This window comes from Neomonachus schauinslandi, chromosome 2 (assembly GCF_002201575.2).
Source record: "Neomonachus schauinslandi chromosome 2, ASM220157v2, whole genome shotgun sequence".
NCBI classification, from domain to species: domain Eukaryota; kingdom Metazoa; phylum Chordata; class Mammalia; order Carnivora; family Phocidae; genus Neomonachus; species Neomonachus schauinslandi.
The window spans coordinates 182,415,544-182,436,823 of NC_058404.1; the positions used below are offsets into that span (position 1 = coordinate 182,415,544).

The window sequence follows — 21,280 nt, forward strand, 5'->3', positions numbered from 1 at the left end:
AACTAAAGTAAGTAAGTCTTTAAAAGCCATATAATTTAGAGTGTGAAAAACTATGAAATTATAAAATTAAAAAATTATTTCCTTAACTCTGAAAAAAATAAAGCATAAGAGTTATAACCCAGCTATCTAAAGGAGAAAGATTTTAGTAATTCTCTCACTATAAAAGTAACACATTTATTCTAGATCATTTGGAAAAAAGAACAATATGAAGAGAATAGAATAACAAGTATCCATAAATGTCTATCAGCCAAAAATAACCACTGTTAATATTTTGTTCTCTTCTTTCATTTTTCCTATGCATGTGTGTGTACAATTGAGATATACATGGGTGTGTATACATATACACATGCATATACATATTTAATTAGAGTGGAATTATATTGTTTTATATTTTGCTTTTTCCATTTAAGATTATATTGTATACCCTTTCCTATTTCACTATATTCTTTCAAAAATAACATTTTTGATGCCTGTCTTTTGGAGATACCATGCTATATATATACAAACCCTACTGTTATTCATTTAGAGTCTTTTAAATTTTTTAATATTATCATGAACATAAATTTCTGCATTTCCCTGATTCTCCCCTTTAGATAAGGTTCTAGAAGTAGAATTACTAGGAAAAAGGGTGTGAATATTTTCTAAGGGGGAACATTTTCTATTTTCTGTTTATTCAATTGATCGATCATTAAAAAAAAAAACATCCACTGAGCATCTGCCATGAGCAGGCACTGTGCCAGATGTAGTTGTGAAAGGAGAGACACTGATCCTGCTTCACAGAGATGGCAGAATCTAGATGATAATACAGACAACCCAAGTACTGTGGTAGGAGGTATAGGGGGCTTCCTGTATGGAGGATTGGAGACAAAGAAAAAGTACCTGAGAATCTGAGATCTCAAGGTCAGAAACCATCATGTAACCTGACACCTGAGAATGTGCAGAAGTTAGCCAGAATAGGTGGGATTTGTGGGGAGGCAGTTTTGGGTAGAAGCAATGGCATGAGCAACAGTTCTCCTGCTGGAACAACTGAAGGAAGTCAAGCATAATTAGATAGAGAAGGCAGATGTGTGTGGAAGTGGGCAGGGGAGTGGCAGGATGGGGAGGAACAGTGTGAGGACACAAGAGATAGGACCTGACTGGTAAAAAGGAGCAAGATCATTTATAGTTTTGTAAGCAAAAATAAGAAGTTGCAATTGTACCCTAAAAGTCTGGGAAGTTTTGGGTTTTTTAAAAAAATTTTATTTACTTATTTGAGAGAGAGAGAGAGCACACCTGCACCTGAGCTTGAGCAGGAGGAGCAGCAGAAGGGGAGGGAGGGGGAGGGAGAGAATCTCAAGCAGATTCCCCGCCAAGCACGGAGCCCCACGCAGGGCTCGATATCACACCATGAAATCATGACCTAAGCCAAAACAAGAGTCCGATGCTTAACCCAACTGAACCACCCATGAACCCCCTAAAAGTCTGGGAAGTTTTAAGAAATGGACTGACTAGGGACGCCTGGGTGGCGCAGTCAGTTAAGCACCTGCCTTGGACTCAGGTCATGATCCCGGAGTCCTGGGATCAAGTCCCGCGTCGGGCTCCCTGCTCAGGGGGAGCCTGCTTCTCCCTCTGCCTGCCGCTCCCCCTGCTTATGCTCGCTCTCTCTCGTTCTTGCTCGCTCTCTCTCGCTCTTGCTCGCTCTCTGACAAATAAATAAATAAAATTTAAAAAAAAAAAAAGAAATGGAGTGACTAAACAGAAGGCAGAAAGATCAATTAGGAAGAGGATGGGAATTGAAGTCACATAAAACTAACAAAATTTTCATTTTTATTTAGGTTACTGGATTGACGGAGAACTGAGCAAATTCCACCACATAGCATACCTTGAATTTGAGCATTTCGGGAGTGGATAGAGAAACAGGCTAAATATCATCTGGTAGTACAGATTCTAGAGCCAGACTGTCCAGGTTGAAATCCCAACTCTTCCACCTACTGGTTTTGTGAAACTGGACCTATCTAAGATCCTAAGAGTAACACACCTCACAGGGTTCTCATGAATGTTAAATGAGTAAACACTTGTAAAGCACTAGAATGGTACCTGGCACATAATTAGAGCGCTATGTGCTTACAAGTACTATTTCACAAGAAAATTCATATATTTAATCACACACCATATATCAGTTTCTTCAAATACTGCTTTCTCTAAAAGGTGTAGCAAAGTAGTTCTCGAATTGTTTTACATGGAAATAGGGTTTCACGGTCACATAAGTTTGAACAACACTGGATTAAATAAAATTAAACAGTTTCTTTACTGCAGAACATCTCAGAGCCTAAAACAAATTGTGTGCAACAAAACTAAGGAGTACTGAACTAAAACCCAAAGTATAAAATAAACATCCATGAGTCCACAGTGATATAATAACTGGGGGGAGGGAGGCAACTCTTCCATGCAGAAACACTCCAAATAATTTCTGTAGAGACTCCCACCTCAAGGAGGGGGAGCATAACTGTCTCACCTTACGTGTGAACCATAAACAGTGACTTCCTTCCAAGGAGAACAGTATATACAAGGGGGTGGGGGGCAGAGAGTGACGTTGCAGTGGAGCAACCTCACATACACTACCCAAGCCAGGCGAGCCAGGTCAACATCAACAGTGCCAACCATGTTGACAGTATATACCCTGACATGATGTGAGGACCATAAATAGCACTTTCTATCTGTGGTCTTCCTCCAAGAACCAGCCCCCTCAAGTCTAATCATGAGAAAAACATCAAATTCCAACAGAGGGATATTCTACAAAATACCTGACCAGTACTTCTCAAAATTGTCAAGGTCATCAAAAACAAGGAAAGTCTGAGAAACTTTCATAGCCAAGAGGAGCCTAAGGAGACATGACAACCAAATGTAATGTGGTTTCCTGGATGGGATCCTGGAACAGAAAAAGGACATTAGGTTAAAACTAAGGAAATCCAAATAAAGTATGAACTTTAGCTAATAATAACATATTAATATTGGTTCACTAACTGTAACAAATTACCACAGTAACTTAAGATGTTAATAATAGGGGAGACTAGGTGTGGAATCTATGAGAACTCTATAATATCTTCTTAATTCTTCAGTAAATCTAAAACCTTTGTAAAAAATTAAGTCCATTAAAAAATCATAAAATAAATTGTGCTTCTAGGAGTGAAAGGTACAGCACAGGGAATATAGTCAATGGTACTGTAACAGCATTGTATGATGACAGATGGAAAACACACTTCTGGTGAACATAATGCATAGAGTCATGAAATCACTATGTGGTACACCCGAAACTATGCTGAACACCTGAAACCCTGAAACTAATGTAACCTTGTGTGTCAACTATACTTCAACAAAAAATAAATTCAATGAAAAAAACACGAATTTTTTTTTTTAAAGATTTTATTTATTTATTCATGAGAGACAGAGAGAGAGACAGAGGCAGAGGGAGAAGAAGGCTCCCCGCGGAGCAGGGAGCCCGATGCGGGACTCGATCCCAGGACCCTGGGATCATGACCTGAGCCGAAGGCAGACGCTTAACCGACTGAGCCACCCAGGCATCCCAAAAACACGAATTTTTAAATAAATAAATAAATAAACTGTGATTGACCAAGAGGAAGGCAGTGTGGGCCTCAATTTCCAAACTTATTTGTCCACGGCACCCTTTTTTGTGGAGCATCTCTCAGGGCTAGTATTCAGTGGAAAACACTTTGGGAAATGCTGATGCAGTATAAGAAACCTCTTTCCCACATCAGTCCAGAAAACTGAACACCAATCTAGCTTGCCAAAAACTGCAGAGAGCTGATTTACATCCCAACTCTGAAGACACAATCAAGATCTAAGGGAAGTTCAAATAACTCATGCAACTTTAATAGGAAAAAAAAAATCAAAATTTTCCAGGCTCCAGTTCCAAAATATTTTCTGCCAACCTGTTTTACTTAATAAAAGGGGAAGGAAATACTAACTGGATTTTTTTTTTAAGTTCTTTCTGATTGTAAAGAGCAAAGAACAACTTAATAAGGAACCGCCTATGCCCAAGTCCTTCCTAGTGCTCCTACAGAATGTTTTGGCCACCTCACCCATAGCACATAGCACTCTCTACCTTACACTACAACTATTTATGCCCATGTCTTCTTTCAATGATTAACCCATGAGTTACCCATAGGCAGAATCTTTATCTAATTTTTTCTTTCTTTTAAGATTTATTTATTTATTTATTTGAGAGAGAGAGAGAGGGACAGTGAGCTGGGGGAAGGGGCAGAGGGAGGTGGAGAGAGAAACCCAAACAGACTCCATGCTGAGCACGGAGCCCAACAGGGGGCTTGATCTCACAACCCTGAGATCATGACCTGAACTGAAACCAAGAGTCAGATGCTTAACTGACTGTGCCACCCAGGCGCCCCATATCTAATTTATTTCTGAATCTTCATAGCACATAGTAGAGAGTCTTTTAGCAGGCATTCAGTAAAGATCTTTTAAATGAATATCACAATAATCGGTAGAAGAGATGGCAAGCACCTTTATTATCAATTTGACATAAACTTCCTAAGTTCGTGCTACATAAAGGTCAGCATGTTAGATGTAATGGGTATAAAAAAATGTTTTTAAATTGTTACTGCTTTCAAGAGGCTTATAACAAAAGTGAAAAAGATGTACACAGAAATTGCTATAACAGACTGCAATTTGTGATAAGAACCATAAAATGACAGTGTGCTACAAGAGTCCAAAAGAGGGAGAGATCCTTTTCAACAGGGATGGTAACCGTCACAGAGAAGAGATGTCATCTGAGCTGACCCTCACAAAATAGATGGATTTTCATAATGCTAAGCAGGCAGAAAGAGCTTTCCGGGACAAGAAAACAAAATAAGAAAAGCGTTAAAAGATGCAAGAGGGAAAGGCAAAACGATTCACTTGGAAGGGGACATAGGACAGTTATGAGAGCAGAGATTGATAAAGTAGAAGGGGAAGCTAGGGACAAACAGTAAAAATCCTTAAATGTTGCACTTTGGAAAAGGAACTTGTTAGGCATTCGTAGTCACTGAAGACGGGAGAAGGCAGTGAGATACGTTATAAGGTTTCACCCACTTGTAGCTAAAGTTAATTGTAATAAGAGTACGTATGACGATGGGGAGGGAAACAAGTTGAAAATCAGGATGTGAATTAATGTCTGAAACAAAGTTAGCACTCAATAAAAGGCAGTCGTCCTCCTCATCATCGCTGTGATCACCATGGTAATGGCCTTGATAATAAAAAAGGACAAAAAGGCTATAAGACTATGGGAAGAAATAACTTATAGAACTTAATGACTATTTGGACATGGAAAACAGAGATCAAAGATATTTCAAGTCTAAATTACTATAGTAATGATGAATTAATAGAAATAGGAAGGTCAGGAGGAGACGCTCATTTTAGGAATAACATAATAAACTCAGTTTTTGACATGTTGAGTTTGACGTCACAGAAGAAATGTACAGTAGATAGTTGATTATAGAGGATTAGAGGCAAAAAAGATGAGGCGGCAAAGAAGAGGGAAGCTGTGGAAACCTGAATGAGAGGACCTGAATGTTCTTAATAAACTAAGTGGCGAATGTTAAAAATATTTAAATGTTTAAAATGAGAGAGAGGTAGAATTAGGGGCTACACAAGTGTGAAAAACTGGGAAAACCTAACTGGAAAGCAGATAACGCATGATGAATAATAATAAAAGGATTGACAGGCAGTAAAATGAATCCACTGAAAGACAAATAAATGGATTTAGACTAAACTGAGGGTAAACATAGAATTCATGTGACTTTCCTAAGTAATCACATTCTGGGAGAAGAAAATAGATGACAGAGGTAGGCTTAGGCTGAGGACTGGAATGGCAGACAGAACAGAAGTCTAATGGGGCAAGAGACGATGAGGTGCCAGGGAGCACACTGCTGGAATGGGAGTTATGCCATCCGGACTACAAAGTGAGCAAACTGCCCAATACAACAGGGAGCTTAAGAACTAGATGACTCAGGGAGAACAAATAAAAGAAGACAGGCAGACACTAACTGGTAGAGGAGGTATTTAGTGTGACCACAGTTAAAGAATCATTTCAACAAATCGTGTTCCATGGGCTAAGCACTGTGCTGGATGCCGAGGATAAAAAAACACAGTCCCTCCTCTTAAAGAATGAATAATGTGGTGCAGGGATTGACAAGCTTCCTGTGAAAAGACAAACGGCAAATATTTTAGACTTTGCGGGTCATAGGGTCTCTATGCAGCTACTAAGCTCTGACACTGCAGTGCAAAAGCACCCACTGACAATATGTAAATAAATGAACGAGACTATTTTCCAATAAAAGGTGTTTTATTAATTCTTATACTTTTCTTTTTTTTTTTTTTAAGATTTTATTTATTTATCTGAGAGAGAGAATGAGAGAGAGAGAGCAGGAGAGGGGGGAGGGTCAGAGGGAGAAGCAGACTCCCCGCTGAGCAGGGAGCCCGATGCGGGACTCCATCGCGGGACTCCAGGATCATGACCTGAGCCGAAGGCAGTCGCTTAACCAACTGAGCCACCCAGGCGCCCCAATTCTTATAATCTTCATGGGTCACAGATATTACTATTCTTTTGGCTTTTCTGCCAGTTGAAAATGTAAAAAAAATATTCTGAGCTTGCCTGCTGTACCAAAGCAGGTGGCAGGGCAGATCTGGCCCATGGGCTGTACTGCACCAGGCCCTGAGTGAATGGGCAAGTCTGGGAAGAAGAGAGAGGAGTGGCATATATCTGTACACGATACACACACTTACCTTTCCTATGTGTTCTCAGCAACTAGCAGCAGGCTTGAAGAATGGACCTATGATTTACCTTTTTACCTCTTCTTTTCCATCATGATAGGAAAATAACTTTATTATCTTCTTTCCTATACCTAATATGCTAAAACTGATACTTTCTCCAAACCCTTTGGAAATTTTCAAATTTCACCAAAAAAATATTCAGACCCAATCTTTTTACTTTTTTGAGTTTATATCTTTACAACAAAAGATCGAACAATTTTTTCACACATGTATCATTTAATGATTTTGCTTTATGACATATCAATAATACTGTCTGATTGTTAGACCTAAAGGTACCACCCAGAGATACGAACATATTACATATTTCCTCAAATATCTCCATGTTTTTTGTTTATATTGCTTCCTTTCACCATCTGATTTTGAGAGCTTTTTAAATGAAAATAAAAGTTGAAAGGGCGCCTGGGTGGCTCAGTTGGTTAAGCGACTGCCTTCGGCTCAGGTCATGATCCTGGAGTCCCGCATCGGGCTACCTGCTCAGCAGGGAGTCTGCTTCTCCCTCTCCCGCTCCCCCCTCTTGTGCTCTTTCTCTCTCTCACTCTCTCTCTCAAATAAATAAATAAAATCTTTAAAAAAAAAAAAAAAGAAAAGTTGAAAAATAAAAAAGCTGCCCCACACCCACTGCTTGGATTGTGGTAACTCAAAGCAGCAGATTCTTTCTCAGGAGCAGAACGAACCACTATGATAAGTGAAGCTGGGTGATGGGTTTACGAGAGTTCTTTGGGGTATATTTGAAATTTCTCATGATAATCTCTGAGACTATGGTTGAGAAAGATCGACTGTGTGGTGCCCATTAAACCCCTTGGCAGCGGCAGAGAGTCACACTCAGTACCGCAAGGAAGGCTTGCAGAGGTGCGCCAGGCCACACTGAGGTGAACAGTCCAGAGGTCAGGGGCATGTGACAGGGCCTAAGTTTCTATTTTAACAGTTCTTTACAGTTTTTCTGTTTAAAGTCATTCTTTTTGGGGCGCCTGGGTGGCTCAGTCAGTTAAGCAACTGCCTTCGGCTCAGGTCATGATCCCGGAGTCCTGGGATCGAGCCCCGCATCAGGCTCCCTGCTCAGCGGGGAGTCTGCTTCTCCCTCTGACCGTACCCCCTCCTGTGCTCTCTCTCTCAAATAAATAAAATTAAAAATCTTAAAAAAAAAGAAAATAAAATCATTTCTTTTTTAAAAGTGAATTTTAGTTGTTTCAGCCCATTTTAGATAGCAGGTTCATTTGAGTTCTGTGACAGAAGAATACAGTTAGTATATAGCAGCCTGCTGTGAGAACAAACCTATTTCAAATACAGTATCAGTATCACCGGCTTCAAAAGCCAATATTTTAAGGGAAGAGTGAGTCAGTTCATTCCCATTTCATTCTTTTACTATCATAGAGCATGAGGAATAAGCGGTCACATAATACTTTTATCACATTTAAAATTTCAGGCCAGTACGGTACATGATTTTTTCTAACTTCTACTCAACATTTTCAGGATTACTGTAGTTAAGTAGGTGTGCTCCTTGGTTGCTAAAAGTAGAAAGGAAGAGCATGCAAATACTATTCACATCGCTGGAGTGGTTCTTACCCAGGCTTCCATATAATGAATAATATATACTCCTGATGCCAATTAGGATCTTTCGTTCTGTATTATATAACTTAGCATGGAAAAATAAAATTAAAAATGAACAACAGCCAACCTGTGCTTTCCTCATGTAAACCAAAGGTTCTTTCAGATGTTCAGGGGGTGCAGCAGGATGACTAGGTAAAGGAAACCTAGGGATAAAAAGAGGCAGCTAAATATTGTGCATTATCTTGATAACTAATTAATTCTCTTTGTTAGAAATTACTTACCTCTGTGGTCCATGTCATAAATGAAATAGAATATCTGTTAGCAATTTTGTGTGTTTATAGAAGGTACAACAACATGATAAAGCTTTCTTATCCTACTAATACTGTAGTTTTATTTTTTTTAAAGATTTTATTTATTCATTTGAGAGAGAATGAGATAGAGAGAGCATGAGAGGGGGGAGGGTCAGAGGGAGAAGCAGACGCCCTGCTGAGCAGGGAGCCCGATGCGGGACTCGATCCTGGGACTCCAGGATCATGACCTGAGCCGAAGGCAGTCGCTTAACCAACTGAGCCACCCAGGCGCCCAATACTGTAGTTTTAGATTAGCAATTTACTTGTTAAAAGTTGAACTGCACAATAATCTGAATTCATAATCTGAAGTAATTTTAAAATTACTTAGCTTTGTAAATGCTCATGTAAAAACTGTCAGAACTGTTATTTTTAGCATATAAATATTGTAACATTTAGAGGAATTTTTTAAGGTTGAAAAAATCCATGAACTCGTTAACATATCAACTGTTTTCATTTCTCCCAATTTCCTTTTCCATATGATTACATATTTTTTACATAGTTGAAATGATAATATAAATACAATCTTTAAAAGAGCTATGTTTTAATATATAATACACAAATTTAATAAAAATTAAAAAATGTTAATGTCTTGTTTTCTAGGTAACTTTACATTCATATTCAAAATGTATTGTTTTTATTAAGAAAACATTTATTTATTCAACAAATATTTGAGCCGTCTAGGTACTAAGTATATGGTGGTAATTGAGACGACACCCCCTGTTCTCATATACCTAACATTCTAGTGAAGAAAGACAGTCAATAATTACAAAAAGAAACAAATTAATAGAACAATATCAGATAGTAATACATGCTATGAGAAAATGAAAGTGGGGTAATGAGATAGAAGTGATGTGCAAGGGTAGGTATCTAGGGGAGCTAATACTTGAACTAAGACGTAAGTGAGAAGGAGCTGACCATACAAAGACCTAGGGAAAGAATATTTTAGGCAGAGGGGCAGCAAGCACAAGACCCTGAGTTAGGAACATTTGGAATGTTTAAAAATCAGAAAAAGCCAGAATGGTTGGAATATAATGATTGAGACACAGTGACATGAAATCACAGAAAGCACAAAAGGAAAACATAACAGTTCAACATTTACTTAGAGATTCCAGTCTCTTTCACAAGAACAAATAACTCCTACTGAAATTAGTCATAACACTTGTGCCTACAGCAAAGCAACCATGTTCTAATACTCAAGAACCACACAGTGAATTTCCTTTCTTTTTTTTAAATTTTATTTATTTTTTTAATTTATTTGACAGAGAGAGACAGCGAGAGAGGGAACACAAGCAGGGAGAGTGGGAGAGAGAGAAGCAGGCTTCCCGCTGAGCAGGGAGACCAATGCGGGGCTCAATCCCAGGACCCTGGGATCATGACCTGAGCCAAAGGCAGACACTTAACAACTGAGCCACCCAGGAGCCCCCCACACAGTGAATTTTCAAGAAATGCCTCATACAAAGTGGGACACCAACATGTAAAGTGTTTATGATATACCAAGCTTAATTATACCTACCCCAGGACCTAAGAGTAAAATGCTCAACTGTCCAAAGGAAACATTTCTGGAATAGAAAAAGCAACCTGTTCAACCCAATCTCTAAAACAGTTTCACTAATTATTTCTAGCTAATTGTTTTTTCCACTAAAATCTGTACTCCATGTACCTAAATAAATCATCTTTCCCCACTCACAAATGAAAAAATAATGATATATATACCTCAATATTTCTTCATATATGCAAGATAGTTTAAAAATCATCTATTTCATACTGTTCATTATATCATTTGTAAGGGACCCATACTTTAGAATTAAATATTTTTCAAAATCCTTTAATTTTAATGATAATTATTTCTAAATTTAATAAAACCTAGAAATTTAGGATTGAAACTTGAGAGAACTTACTGATAATCTTAAGTTATTTAGTGCACAAAGAAGTTTATCCATAAATAGGTAAGAAGAGGTAGCAACCCAAAAATCATTAATGTGAAGCCAAATCAAGTTAGATTTTTATTCATTCAGAAATATTTAGTAAGAATCTACTAAGTGTTTAAGGTAATAGAAATATCAGTAAACAAAATAGGCTAAAATTCTGTCCTTGTGGAGCTCATGTTTTTATATGAAGAGATGAGGGTTGAAGAAACCTGTGCATCACTCTTGATTCCTGCCTCTTCCTGTGCCTTAAGTCCCTGGAAATACTTCTCATCTTTTTTCCACCCACTGACAGACAACCAACATCTCTTGCCTGTATTCATCTGACAGGTTCTTAAGCAGTCTCCCCTCCTTCCATACTATTTTCAACCTCCTTGCCAATTTGTCTGGCTATTTAGCCAAGAGCAATGTCTTCCTTATTCACCAGTAATTCCATTTCCAGTGTCTAGCATAATGCACGGCACATACTAGATAACCAGTACATTGCTGCATGAATATAATATGCAAATACGATCATGTCACTACTCTGCTTAAAATTCTCAAATGACACCCAAATGCTCTTAGGATCCCGTCTAAGAAAGTTTAGAGGGGCGCCTGGATGGCTCAGTCGGTTAAGCAGCTCACTCTTGGTTTCAGCTCAGGTCATGATCTCATGAGTCGTGGGATCAAGTCCCAAGTCTGCACCTGGCATGGAGTCTGCTTGAAAAATTCTCTCCTTCTGCCCCTCTCCCAGCGCAGCGCCCACATGTTCTCTCTCTCAAATAAATAAATAAATCTGATAGATAGATAGCAAGCCTTGAGGAAGAAGCACATCCCCACCTACATATCTGGGATCATCCTTCACCATGTCCCTTTCCCCATACCACTCAGCCATACAACTTCGCTCCTCCAATGTGTCACACTTTTCCACTTCTAAATCTCTAAGCTTGTTGCTCCCTTCTTCCTAAAGCACTTTTCTTCTCTACTCCTTCCCCAGATTAACACTACCTTAGCTTTTTTATCTGAATCTGAATATTGTTTCCTTTGGTAAGCCATCATGATATCCCCAACGTGAGTTAATTGCCTGCCCTATGTGTTCTGCGTACTTCCTCATCATAGTACTTGTACTGTACTATAATTGCCTCCTTAAACTGTGTGTGCTCCACTGAGATATATGCTCCGTGAAAGCAAAGACTATGCAGCTTGTTCATCATCCTCAATTCCTAGCTCAGTGCATAACACATAGCAAGTACATTTAAAGTAACATTCAAAAGAAGGCAATGAAGAACTATGTGATTAGTATTTTGGAAGTACTCTGGTCTACTGCCTGACACTCTTCCAGCAAATGCCATGAATGTCTATAAAGACTTAACCATATCTTGTGGTCTAGTGAAAGGTACCCATTATCTAAAATCTTTCCATTTTTGGTCTGCTACTGTTCAACATTCACACCTCTCTAAAGTATGGCAGATATTTGCATCTATCTACTATAACAGTAGACTATGGTATATGTTTTTATAATATATACCTATATTGAAAGACTTTAAAAAGGTTTATTTATATTCCTTAAAGGATAATAACAGGTAACCTAATTCTTTATCAACTGTTCTACACAAAGTACAACTAAGACAGAAAAAAAGGTGCATGTTCCATTTAAAGACTGTCTTAATTAAATCTTTTTAGTAAGTTTAGGATTAATATCTACAGGGTATACTCAATTCAACAAATATTTATTGTGTGTTAGCATTGGTTGGTGGCCCAATAACTACCTATCTGCTGACTCAATACCATTTATTTGAAGGTACTAAAAGAAATATAAAATATAATTCTTGTTTCATAACACTTTTAATCCAGGCGAGAGATAAGATAAACACTATGTGAGATGTAATATCAAACAGCTGGAGGTCAAGACCCATTCACTACCATTTACTAGCCATATGATCTTCAGTAAACTATTTAAGTAGTTTGAGCCTCAGTTTTCTCTTCTGCAAAATGGTTATAATAATAAATTCCACAATCATAGAGTTGTGAAGATTACATTCCATAAGGTAATGTATTTAAAGTGCTTAGCACAGTGCTTACATAAAAGGCTCATTTGATTATGTAAATTGCCTATTAAATATTAACACAACAATAATTAAATAAGCTTGATCCCATGACCCCAAGATCATGACCTGAGGCGAAACCAAGAGTCGGTCGTTTAACGGACTGAGCCACCCAGGCACCCCAATTAAGTAGTCAATTTTAAGTGGGAAGAACTAACCTAGGCTACAATTAACGTTTCAGGTAAATAACAGAATACAAAAATTTTTCTCTCTCTTTTAAACAAGAATTGGACAAAAATCTTTTGACATGTTTACTAAAATGAAGTGAACAGTTTTCAGGTATCATCTGTACAGCTCATGTATCTACACCTTTATTAGGTAAGAACATATTTTTTCTACTCTATTTAACCTAGTGAATTCTTCAACTTTACTTTTTGCGCTCTCTACTTGTCCATCTAATGGTTTCTGCCAATGAAAAATGCAACACAGTATACTCAGTCCCCTTTATTCTTCTGATTTATGTTAGGGGAAACACTTCTTCTCCACCCTGGATGTGTCCCTCTCTGTGAAAAGAGCTCCATTACCATCACATTCTTGGCCTCCCTCCAGGGCTTTACTTGCTACACCACAGAAGAGGTTTAGTGCCTTATCCAACTTTTAAATTTTGGAGTAATAAACTGAACATGCTCACCAATGTTATTTAATTGGAAGGTTAAGTCTATTTAGTTCTGGAGTTCAGTTAAAGGACTCATTTTGCTCTTGCACTAAGCTGTGTCCTCTTATCTAGTCTTTATCAGTAATCGAAGTATAATTTTGATCACCCACTTGCCTTTATGTTTTATCTTATTTCTCAATTTCTTCAAAACCCAAATGAGTAAAAAAAGTAGTATTATTTACTCCTTCAAAAATCCCAACAAGTTATTCAAAAATATTTATTTAATGTCTATTGTTAGGATACTGAAAATAAGACAATGAATGAAATACTGTCCCTGCCATCAAGTAAAAAGGCACTCACTGTTCACTCATTGAACAATTTTCAGGAATGGATTAGACTACAAAAATAGCAATCACCAGTAAAATCTCCTCAGATGAGAAGCCACTGTTTGTAATTACACACAACCAGATGCTTTTATTCCACCAGTACTGTATAACAGGCAAAGAGAAAAATCACCATGTTCATATTAGTTTAAGCAACCTGTGGCATCTCTATACATATTGTACATTTAAAACCTTACTTATCATGATAAACATCTATTCCTTGGTGACTAGTACCAGGAATATGGTCACAGGGATATGGTCACAGTCAACTTCAATAGCACTTAAATATGGTATTATTTAAGAATTTATAAATCAACTGGGAAAATGGGGACAAGCAAAGAAGTAAATACTAATTTTTAAAATGTGTGTCCAAGCACAGGTCCACAGGCCTTCATCTGCGTCTCTATTTTAGAAACAGTTCTGATAAACTAGATTATCTTGTTTCTCAGTTAACAGCAGATTAGAAGGGACAAGTTAGGAGCAGAAGTGTTAGAATCTAGAGAATGCTAGAGACACAGGCACACTGATAGCAGTTAAAAAAAAAAAAAAAAAAGACATAGGAACTCCATTAGACTATAAACTCCATGAGGGTAGGAATTGATTTCTTGTTCTATACTATATTCCCAGTGCCTAGCATAGTGCTAGCACATGGTAGGGGCTCAATAAATAACTGATGAATAATGGAATATTGAATAAACTATAAAAGCTAACTCTACATCTTTATTCTTTATAATGACAAATAGTTTTATACACCTCAACAGACTCTGAGGGCAAGTCCAGATTAACAAAAACACTGATTTTCTTACTAATGACACCAATTTTGCAAAAAAAAAAAAGTAATTATATTTAGAATGGTTGCTTTATAAAGACAGAAAAAGGGTAATATCCAAAATGGCAACTATAAAAAGAAGTTGATAAGCTTCAGTTATCTGAAATAGTAACTTATTTCCCTAACCTGCACTGGATAAATGAATTGTTAATATAAAAATTTTGGTGGTAAAAACCCCACCTATTCATTATTCATTCTCAGGCAGGACTGTAAGTTTTAAATGTATTAGCTTACGTGAAATGTTATATAAATACTAATGAAAAATAACAATATAATGAGTGTACACAGCAATACTATATTCATTACTTACAAAGTAAATACAGCTAAACATAACAGTATCTCAAAATAGGTAGGAAAAACTCACACACTCAGTTCACTATAAACAGCATTCTGAAGTTTCTTCTCCCAACCTATTTTTTAAAAAAGAATAAAATATATGAACGTGTTAGTTTTAAAAATAAGCATACATTATAATTAAATTTATCTCACTAAAACTCTAACATCATATTCATTTGTGAAAGAACTTTATCAATCGCCAATTGCTGTGTAAGTGTTATTAAGGAATTATTTCCTATACATTCACTATGTCCAGTGGCAAACACTGAGTAGCAAAATTATCAGTATGACACTGTCTTTTAAGTAAAACTGTTGTACCATTTCCTCAGGATGGGAGAAATCCTTCTTCCATTGCTCAGTGAATACCAAAACAGTGCTGGCGACTGCACTACTAGTACTATCAGGAATGTGCCAAGGGAAAGGCAAGAAACAGCCAAGCACCTGACAAAGATCAATCATAAGCAATTAGTTACAACTAACTAGCCCGTAAACTCCTGAACGACAGAAACATTATTATGAGGTACCATCAGACCAGTGAGCTTGGCTGCTAACTACTTGAATTTTTCTGGGTAAGTAAACCACTTAACATCTCAATTTCTGTGTGCAAAGGTTAGAATAGGGAACTTCTCTTCTTGCTCTAAAAGAAATTAGCATTTTCTTTTCTTTTCTTTGAAAGGATAGAAAGGAGGAAGGGGAAAAAAGTGTAGAAGGAAAAGAAACCACAAATGAAAAGTAAAAGAGGAAGTGCTTAGTGAGGGAGATTCTTCATACATTGAGGATGTATGTTGATCAGGAAGTAAACAGCATTCAAAACTGATTAATTTAATGCAGTGATTCCCACAGCGTTCCTGAATTTTTGCAGCATTTTATTGAAGTATCTGAAAGTTCTAACTCTCATCAAATAGAAACCTATCCACCCACTGTTCCACAATTTTTAATGAGTAATTGGAAGTTTGAGGATAAAATATTCCCTCCAAATAAAGTATTCCCTTATTTTGCCTTAAAGAATTAGGAGGAAAAAAGCAACTTACAAACCTGATATTTTAAAGAATTCCTTAATATCTTCTTTTAGTGATTCAAGTTTAATCTCAGGTCTCTGAAGACAGGCCTAATTTTAGAAAGAAGAAGAAAACGAAAGGAAAAGACAGAAGTCAAAAGTAAGTCATTTGGGTTGATATTTAATATGAATGAAAAATTTAAAAAGGAGTATCCAGATGTGCATACTATTTTAAAAATCCCTTTTTGAAGTCAGAGCACTTTAGAATTATCTAGAATAGCTCATAAGAGAGAAGACTTTTTCACCTACTCTTAAAATACAGGATCTGTGATGGTACACTGCAGTCTACTCAAAATATAAAAACTTGCAGCTTATGAATACTTAAATTTTTATCTAGGATTTTTATCTTATGAATATTTAATATCTATTTTTCTAGTAGGAAAAATACTCAGATTTTATAAATTCATTCTCTTAATATTATATCAAACATATACAGAGGCATTTACACCTAATGACCAAAAAGCCAGTTGCATCCCTTATAAATAGATCTTTGAAAAGTGTCTTCCTCTTCAGATTGCTGCTCAATGCAAACCTTCATTTGTTGTGCGTATTTATGGAAAACACATAAAACTATTAGTTCACAAATACTTATTAGTGTCTCCTTCATCTTTAAGTGCATGCTTTCTATTCTACTGGTTTTTCACACTGTAATTTTAACAAAAAGTAATAATTTGTCCAATTTATAATGGCTTTATTTTCAGTGTTGATCTTTCATTACCTAGCTCTTTCTATCAAGTTCTAAAAGTCTATTCCTTAAGAAGGCAGTAATTTTAGGACAACTCATGATAAGCATTTCAAACCTAAGAAATCAAAAATTGATCTTATCTTCCACTCATACTTTGTTCCTTCTCTTCTATTTTTTAATCCTCATCACTGAAATTACCATGCACCAGATCTTCTAAGTCAGAAACTTCAGTTATTCTTACTTTCACTCTAACCCCTCAAAGATTACACCTCTTTCTGGGAAGATGGCATTGGAGGTAGTGAGTTATTTTTTGGTTTGGGTGGTTTTTTGTTTTATTTGTTAATCTCCCTGATTTCCACATAAAAACAGACCAAGCAACTGAATAGGAAAACCAAAATCCCATGGAAAACATTTACAAAACTTGGTGATAACAAAATTAAAATACAAGCAGCTGGGGACAAACCAACAGCCACAGACCTGTATGGTATTAGCATTTGTGCAGGAAAAAGCAGAAGGAAGCAGTGGGATATGTGATGGATGTGAAAACAGGAGGACCCCCAAAATAGCCAACACTGTTTTCACTGGAACATATGAAAAGCCAATTTTAGAACAGGAGCTAAAACTTGGAGGGGTTCTGCCTAACTAGAGATAGCAGATGAGGTCTGAAGAGACTGTGGCAGCCTAGCACCTATGAATTCTTGACACTGACCAACCAGCGCTCCCTTTCCAGACAAGGCCATACTGAGGAGAAAATACTGATAGAGTAATAAAAATTGAGGATGACAGAGAGCCAATGTATTACCTTGAAAACCAGTAAATAAAGGAAAAGGCATATATCTTGCCTTTCCTATAGAAACTGCATCACAGGGTAACTAAATAATAGATAAGGGGAAATGTCTCTTGATAAAAGTATTCCAGCTAATAACTAAAACAGATGTGATATAATTAGAGTATCACCATTTTGCAGCCCCTAATAAATTACTAATTCTAGGCACTGAGAAGAAACAGCTGTTAACAATGCAAAAGACAACCAGATATTATGTGCTTCTTAACGAAAGAACACTCCACTTGCCAATAGTCATGGCCAAAGGGAGACACCTCAGTCTGATCAAGCCCCTGGTCCAGCTGTCAATTTACAAGTCATACAAAGGACAGAGGAACATGTTAAGCTGCACCATGAGGGTGCAATCAGAAAAATCCAGGATATGAGATATCCTAAAGGTCAAATGGCTCTGTTCTTTAGCTCATAAAGTGTAAGGAAAACAAACGGAAGGAGAGAAAACCTGTTGATTTAAAGACATATCAAAAAAACTTCTTTAGGGGCGCCTGGGTGGCTCAGTCGGTTAAGCAACTGACTCTTGGTTTGGCTCAGGTCATGATCTCAGAGTCGTAGGATTGGCCCCATGCCAGGCTCTATGCTCAGTCTGCTTGAGATTCTTTCCCCTTCCCTCTCCCTCCCCTCTGCTCCTCTACCGACTCCTGCTCTCGCGAGCTCTCTCTCTCTCAATCTCAAATAGATAAATTAAATCTTTAAAAAAGTTTAAAAATAAAAAAAAATTTTAACTTTTTAATTGGCAAGACTGAGAGTGTCTTCATGTGAGGGATATGTATTTGGTCAATAAAACTATTCAAAAATGCAGGAAAGTGATTACCATAAAAATCAGGTTGCTTGGGAGAAAGGAGTTTGTGATTGGGGTGGGGCAAATGGAGAGGTTTCTGGTTTGGCTGGCAAAGTTTCATTTTTTTTTACCAGGGTGGTTGTTACAAGGTCGTTCATCTTATAATTGATGACATTATAGGTTTGTATTATACAGTTTCTATCTGTGTTTTATCTTACAATAAAAAGCATCAAAAAGGAAAAAGAAAAATATGTTTCCCAATTTATTCCTTCTCTGCATTCTAAAGTCCCACACTTAAGCCTAAATCCTCATCATTTCTCATTTGGATCACTGTAACAGCTTCCGAACCGTACATCTTGCCAATTTATTCAAATTGCAGCTACTCCCCACCTGGCATTTTTACACTCCCTTAGTCTACTTTTTCTTCTTTCTTATCATTTATTACCTCCTTATATGCCATATGATTAATGTATTTACTATGTTTATTGGTATATTGCCTACCATCCTACATTAGAAGTGATAAGCTCCACTAAAACAGATATCTTTGTCTTTCTGTTCACTGTTATGGCCCAAGTGCTTAGAATAGTTACTTCCACACAGTAGGTGATCAATAAATGTTTACTGAGTAAATGAACCAATTTCTCCCTTTATTAATCCATCCTCCAGCATTTTCTTCCTAAAACATAAGGCTTTCCTAACTGCAAATCTCGATAGCATAAACAAGAAATCTAAATTTTTCAACAGGGCACACTTGGCCCTTCAGTGCAGACCAACTTATCTTTCCAAATTCTTCAGCTGCTCTTCCACCAAGCTAACAACATCCTATCTTTTGTCACACCTTCTCCCCCCAAGACACCCTACTCTCTAGTCACAGTGAACTACATTCACTGATCCCCCAACTGTTAAATATTTTAAGGGTTCCAGGCTTTTGTTCATGTTGCTCTTCAGATGCAAGTATTCCCTCACCACCCTGGCAAATACCTACTAGCTTCCAAGACATCCCTCAAATACCACCTCCTTTCTCAATTTGTCCCTACCACTTCCCTACAAAGATAGTACACTCAGTTCCTCTGTTATAGCACTCATCAGATTATATTGTAATTTTCAGCTCACCTATTTTTCTTTTTGACTCTTAAATTCAAAGGACCATGACTTCATTTTTGAATCTCAGGTATTAACTCAGTATTAATTGTTGCTTGACAAAATTATATTGATCAAACCATGTTCTATCCTTTTTATCCAATTTTCACCCAAATAAACAAGGAACTTTATAAAAGTTATTTTTAACTAAGGAGACTGGTTTCCAGTCTGTTATCCCTAGGATTGTAAAAGCTGCAAAACCTTGCTCATTATTCAAAAGTATCAAAGCAAAAGGAAACAGGTTTTCTTTTACTAAGTCTGTATTTGGAAATGACTCTGAGCTAGCATAATTAAAAGAATTTCAAGAGAAAAAATTGGTTATTCCTTCTAAACATTTTCAATATTTTAAGGTTGCTAGACCTCCTAGATATATTTTTTAATCAAAGGCAAACCAAATTCATAATCAACATAATTATAAAAATCTTGAGAAATTTGGGGCGCCTGGGTGTTTCAGTTGGCTGGGCATCCGACTCTTGATTTCAACTCAGGTCACGATCTCAGGGTTGTGGGATTGAGCCCCATGTCGAGTTCTGCGCTGAGTGTGGAGTCTGCTTGAGATTCTCTCTCTCCCTCTCTGCCCCATTCCCCCACTCACACTCTCTCAAAAAAAAAAAAAAAATTGATTAATTTGAAAATCAAAAGCAGGCCAGTGACAGGAGGACAACATGATAAGGCAGTTTTCAAACATGTTTTAGCAGCATAATCCTTCTTTCAAATGAAATCTGAACCCAATTAAAAACCCTACTATAGGGCACCTGGGTGGCTCAGTTGGTTAAGCGACTGCCTTCGGCTCAGGTCGTGATCCTGGAGTCCTGGGATCGAGTCCCGCATCGGGCTCCCTGCTCAGCAGGGAGTCTGCTTCTCCCTCTCACCCTCCTCCCTCTCATGCTCTCTGTCTCTCCTTCTCTCTCTCTCAAATAAATAAATAAAATCTTTAAAAAAAAAAAACCCTACTATAAAAAAATCTACTATATGAAACATATTGAAAGTGATAGTAGTAGACAATGAAAATCAGTATTCTCTCATTGACTAAGGTATAATTACATTATAAATGCATAGCTTTATCATGATATAGCCTTAATATCCAATCTGTTTTTGTATTTGGTTTTGGTTGCTCAACATAAAGAAAAAGTCTTGATTCACAGAGATAAGTGGTTGTACTTTTAATAGCCTTCTTGGCAATCTCAGCACACTCCCAAATTAAACTGCTGTGGGAAATCAAAAGAGGTACTTGGAAATTTTATTTTGAAAACAAATCATTGAAGGGGCGCCTAGGTGGCTCAGTCAGATAAGCGTCCAACTTTTGATTTCAGCTCAGGTCATGATCTTGTGGGATTGAGCCGTCAGGTCCCACACTCAGCCTAGAGTCTATTTGAGATTCTTTCTCTCCTTTTCCCTCTGCCTCTCCTCCCACTCATTCTCTAAATCAATCAATTAATCAATAAAATCTTTAAAAAAGAAAACAAATCACGGTATTAGTTATCATAAATACAAAATCAGACAAAGAGCTTCTGATGCTTAAGACTGTTAGAACTACACATATCATGATATTACTACCACATGATGGCTCTCTTGTCCCACATCAGGGCAGTATACCATTAAGGGAGCCTCTGTGAGCAGATGCACCCATGCTCTGCCTACCTTCTGCAGTAGTATCCTCACTTGCACAATGAAACATGAACGCACGTGTGCAAACCCAAATATTTTGAAAGACCAGTGCAGAATTATATCCTTCCTCATCAATGACACATTTATAAGTGTCTCTAATATATGAAGATGACAAAAGGAACAGCATTTTTTCCTGGGACTTCTCTAGAGACAAGTTAATTTGGCAGCATAACAGTGGATTATGAAGTATTTAATATAACAACAAAGCATTTGAAAGCGTGGTGCTTCTTAATATA

The 21,280-nt window shown here is 37.2% G+C and overlaps 1 protein-coding gene across 2 annotated transcripts in view; it reads right to left on the reverse strand.

The window, feature by feature from the left end:
- The window catches only part of TBC1D19 (TBC1 domain family member 19), a 158,748-nt gene that overhangs the window by 107,462 nt on the left and 30,006 nt on the right, over window positions 1–21,280 (reverse strand). The window contains exons 2-4 of one of the 2 annotated variants that reach the window (XM_021679417.1): window positions 15,911–15,983; window positions 14,904–14,949; window positions 8,501–8,576 (exon numbers count right to left, since the gene is read on the reverse strand). The exons of the other annotated variant lie outside the window; for it this stretch is intronic. Coding sequence (XP_021535092.1) covers window positions 8,501–8,576; window positions 14,904–14,949; window positions 15,911–15,983 — 195 coding nt within the window. The remainder of the gene's footprint in view (window positions 1–8,500; window positions 8,577–14,903; window positions 14,950–15,910; window positions 15,984–21,280) is intronic. 2 annotated transcript variants of the gene reach the window in all.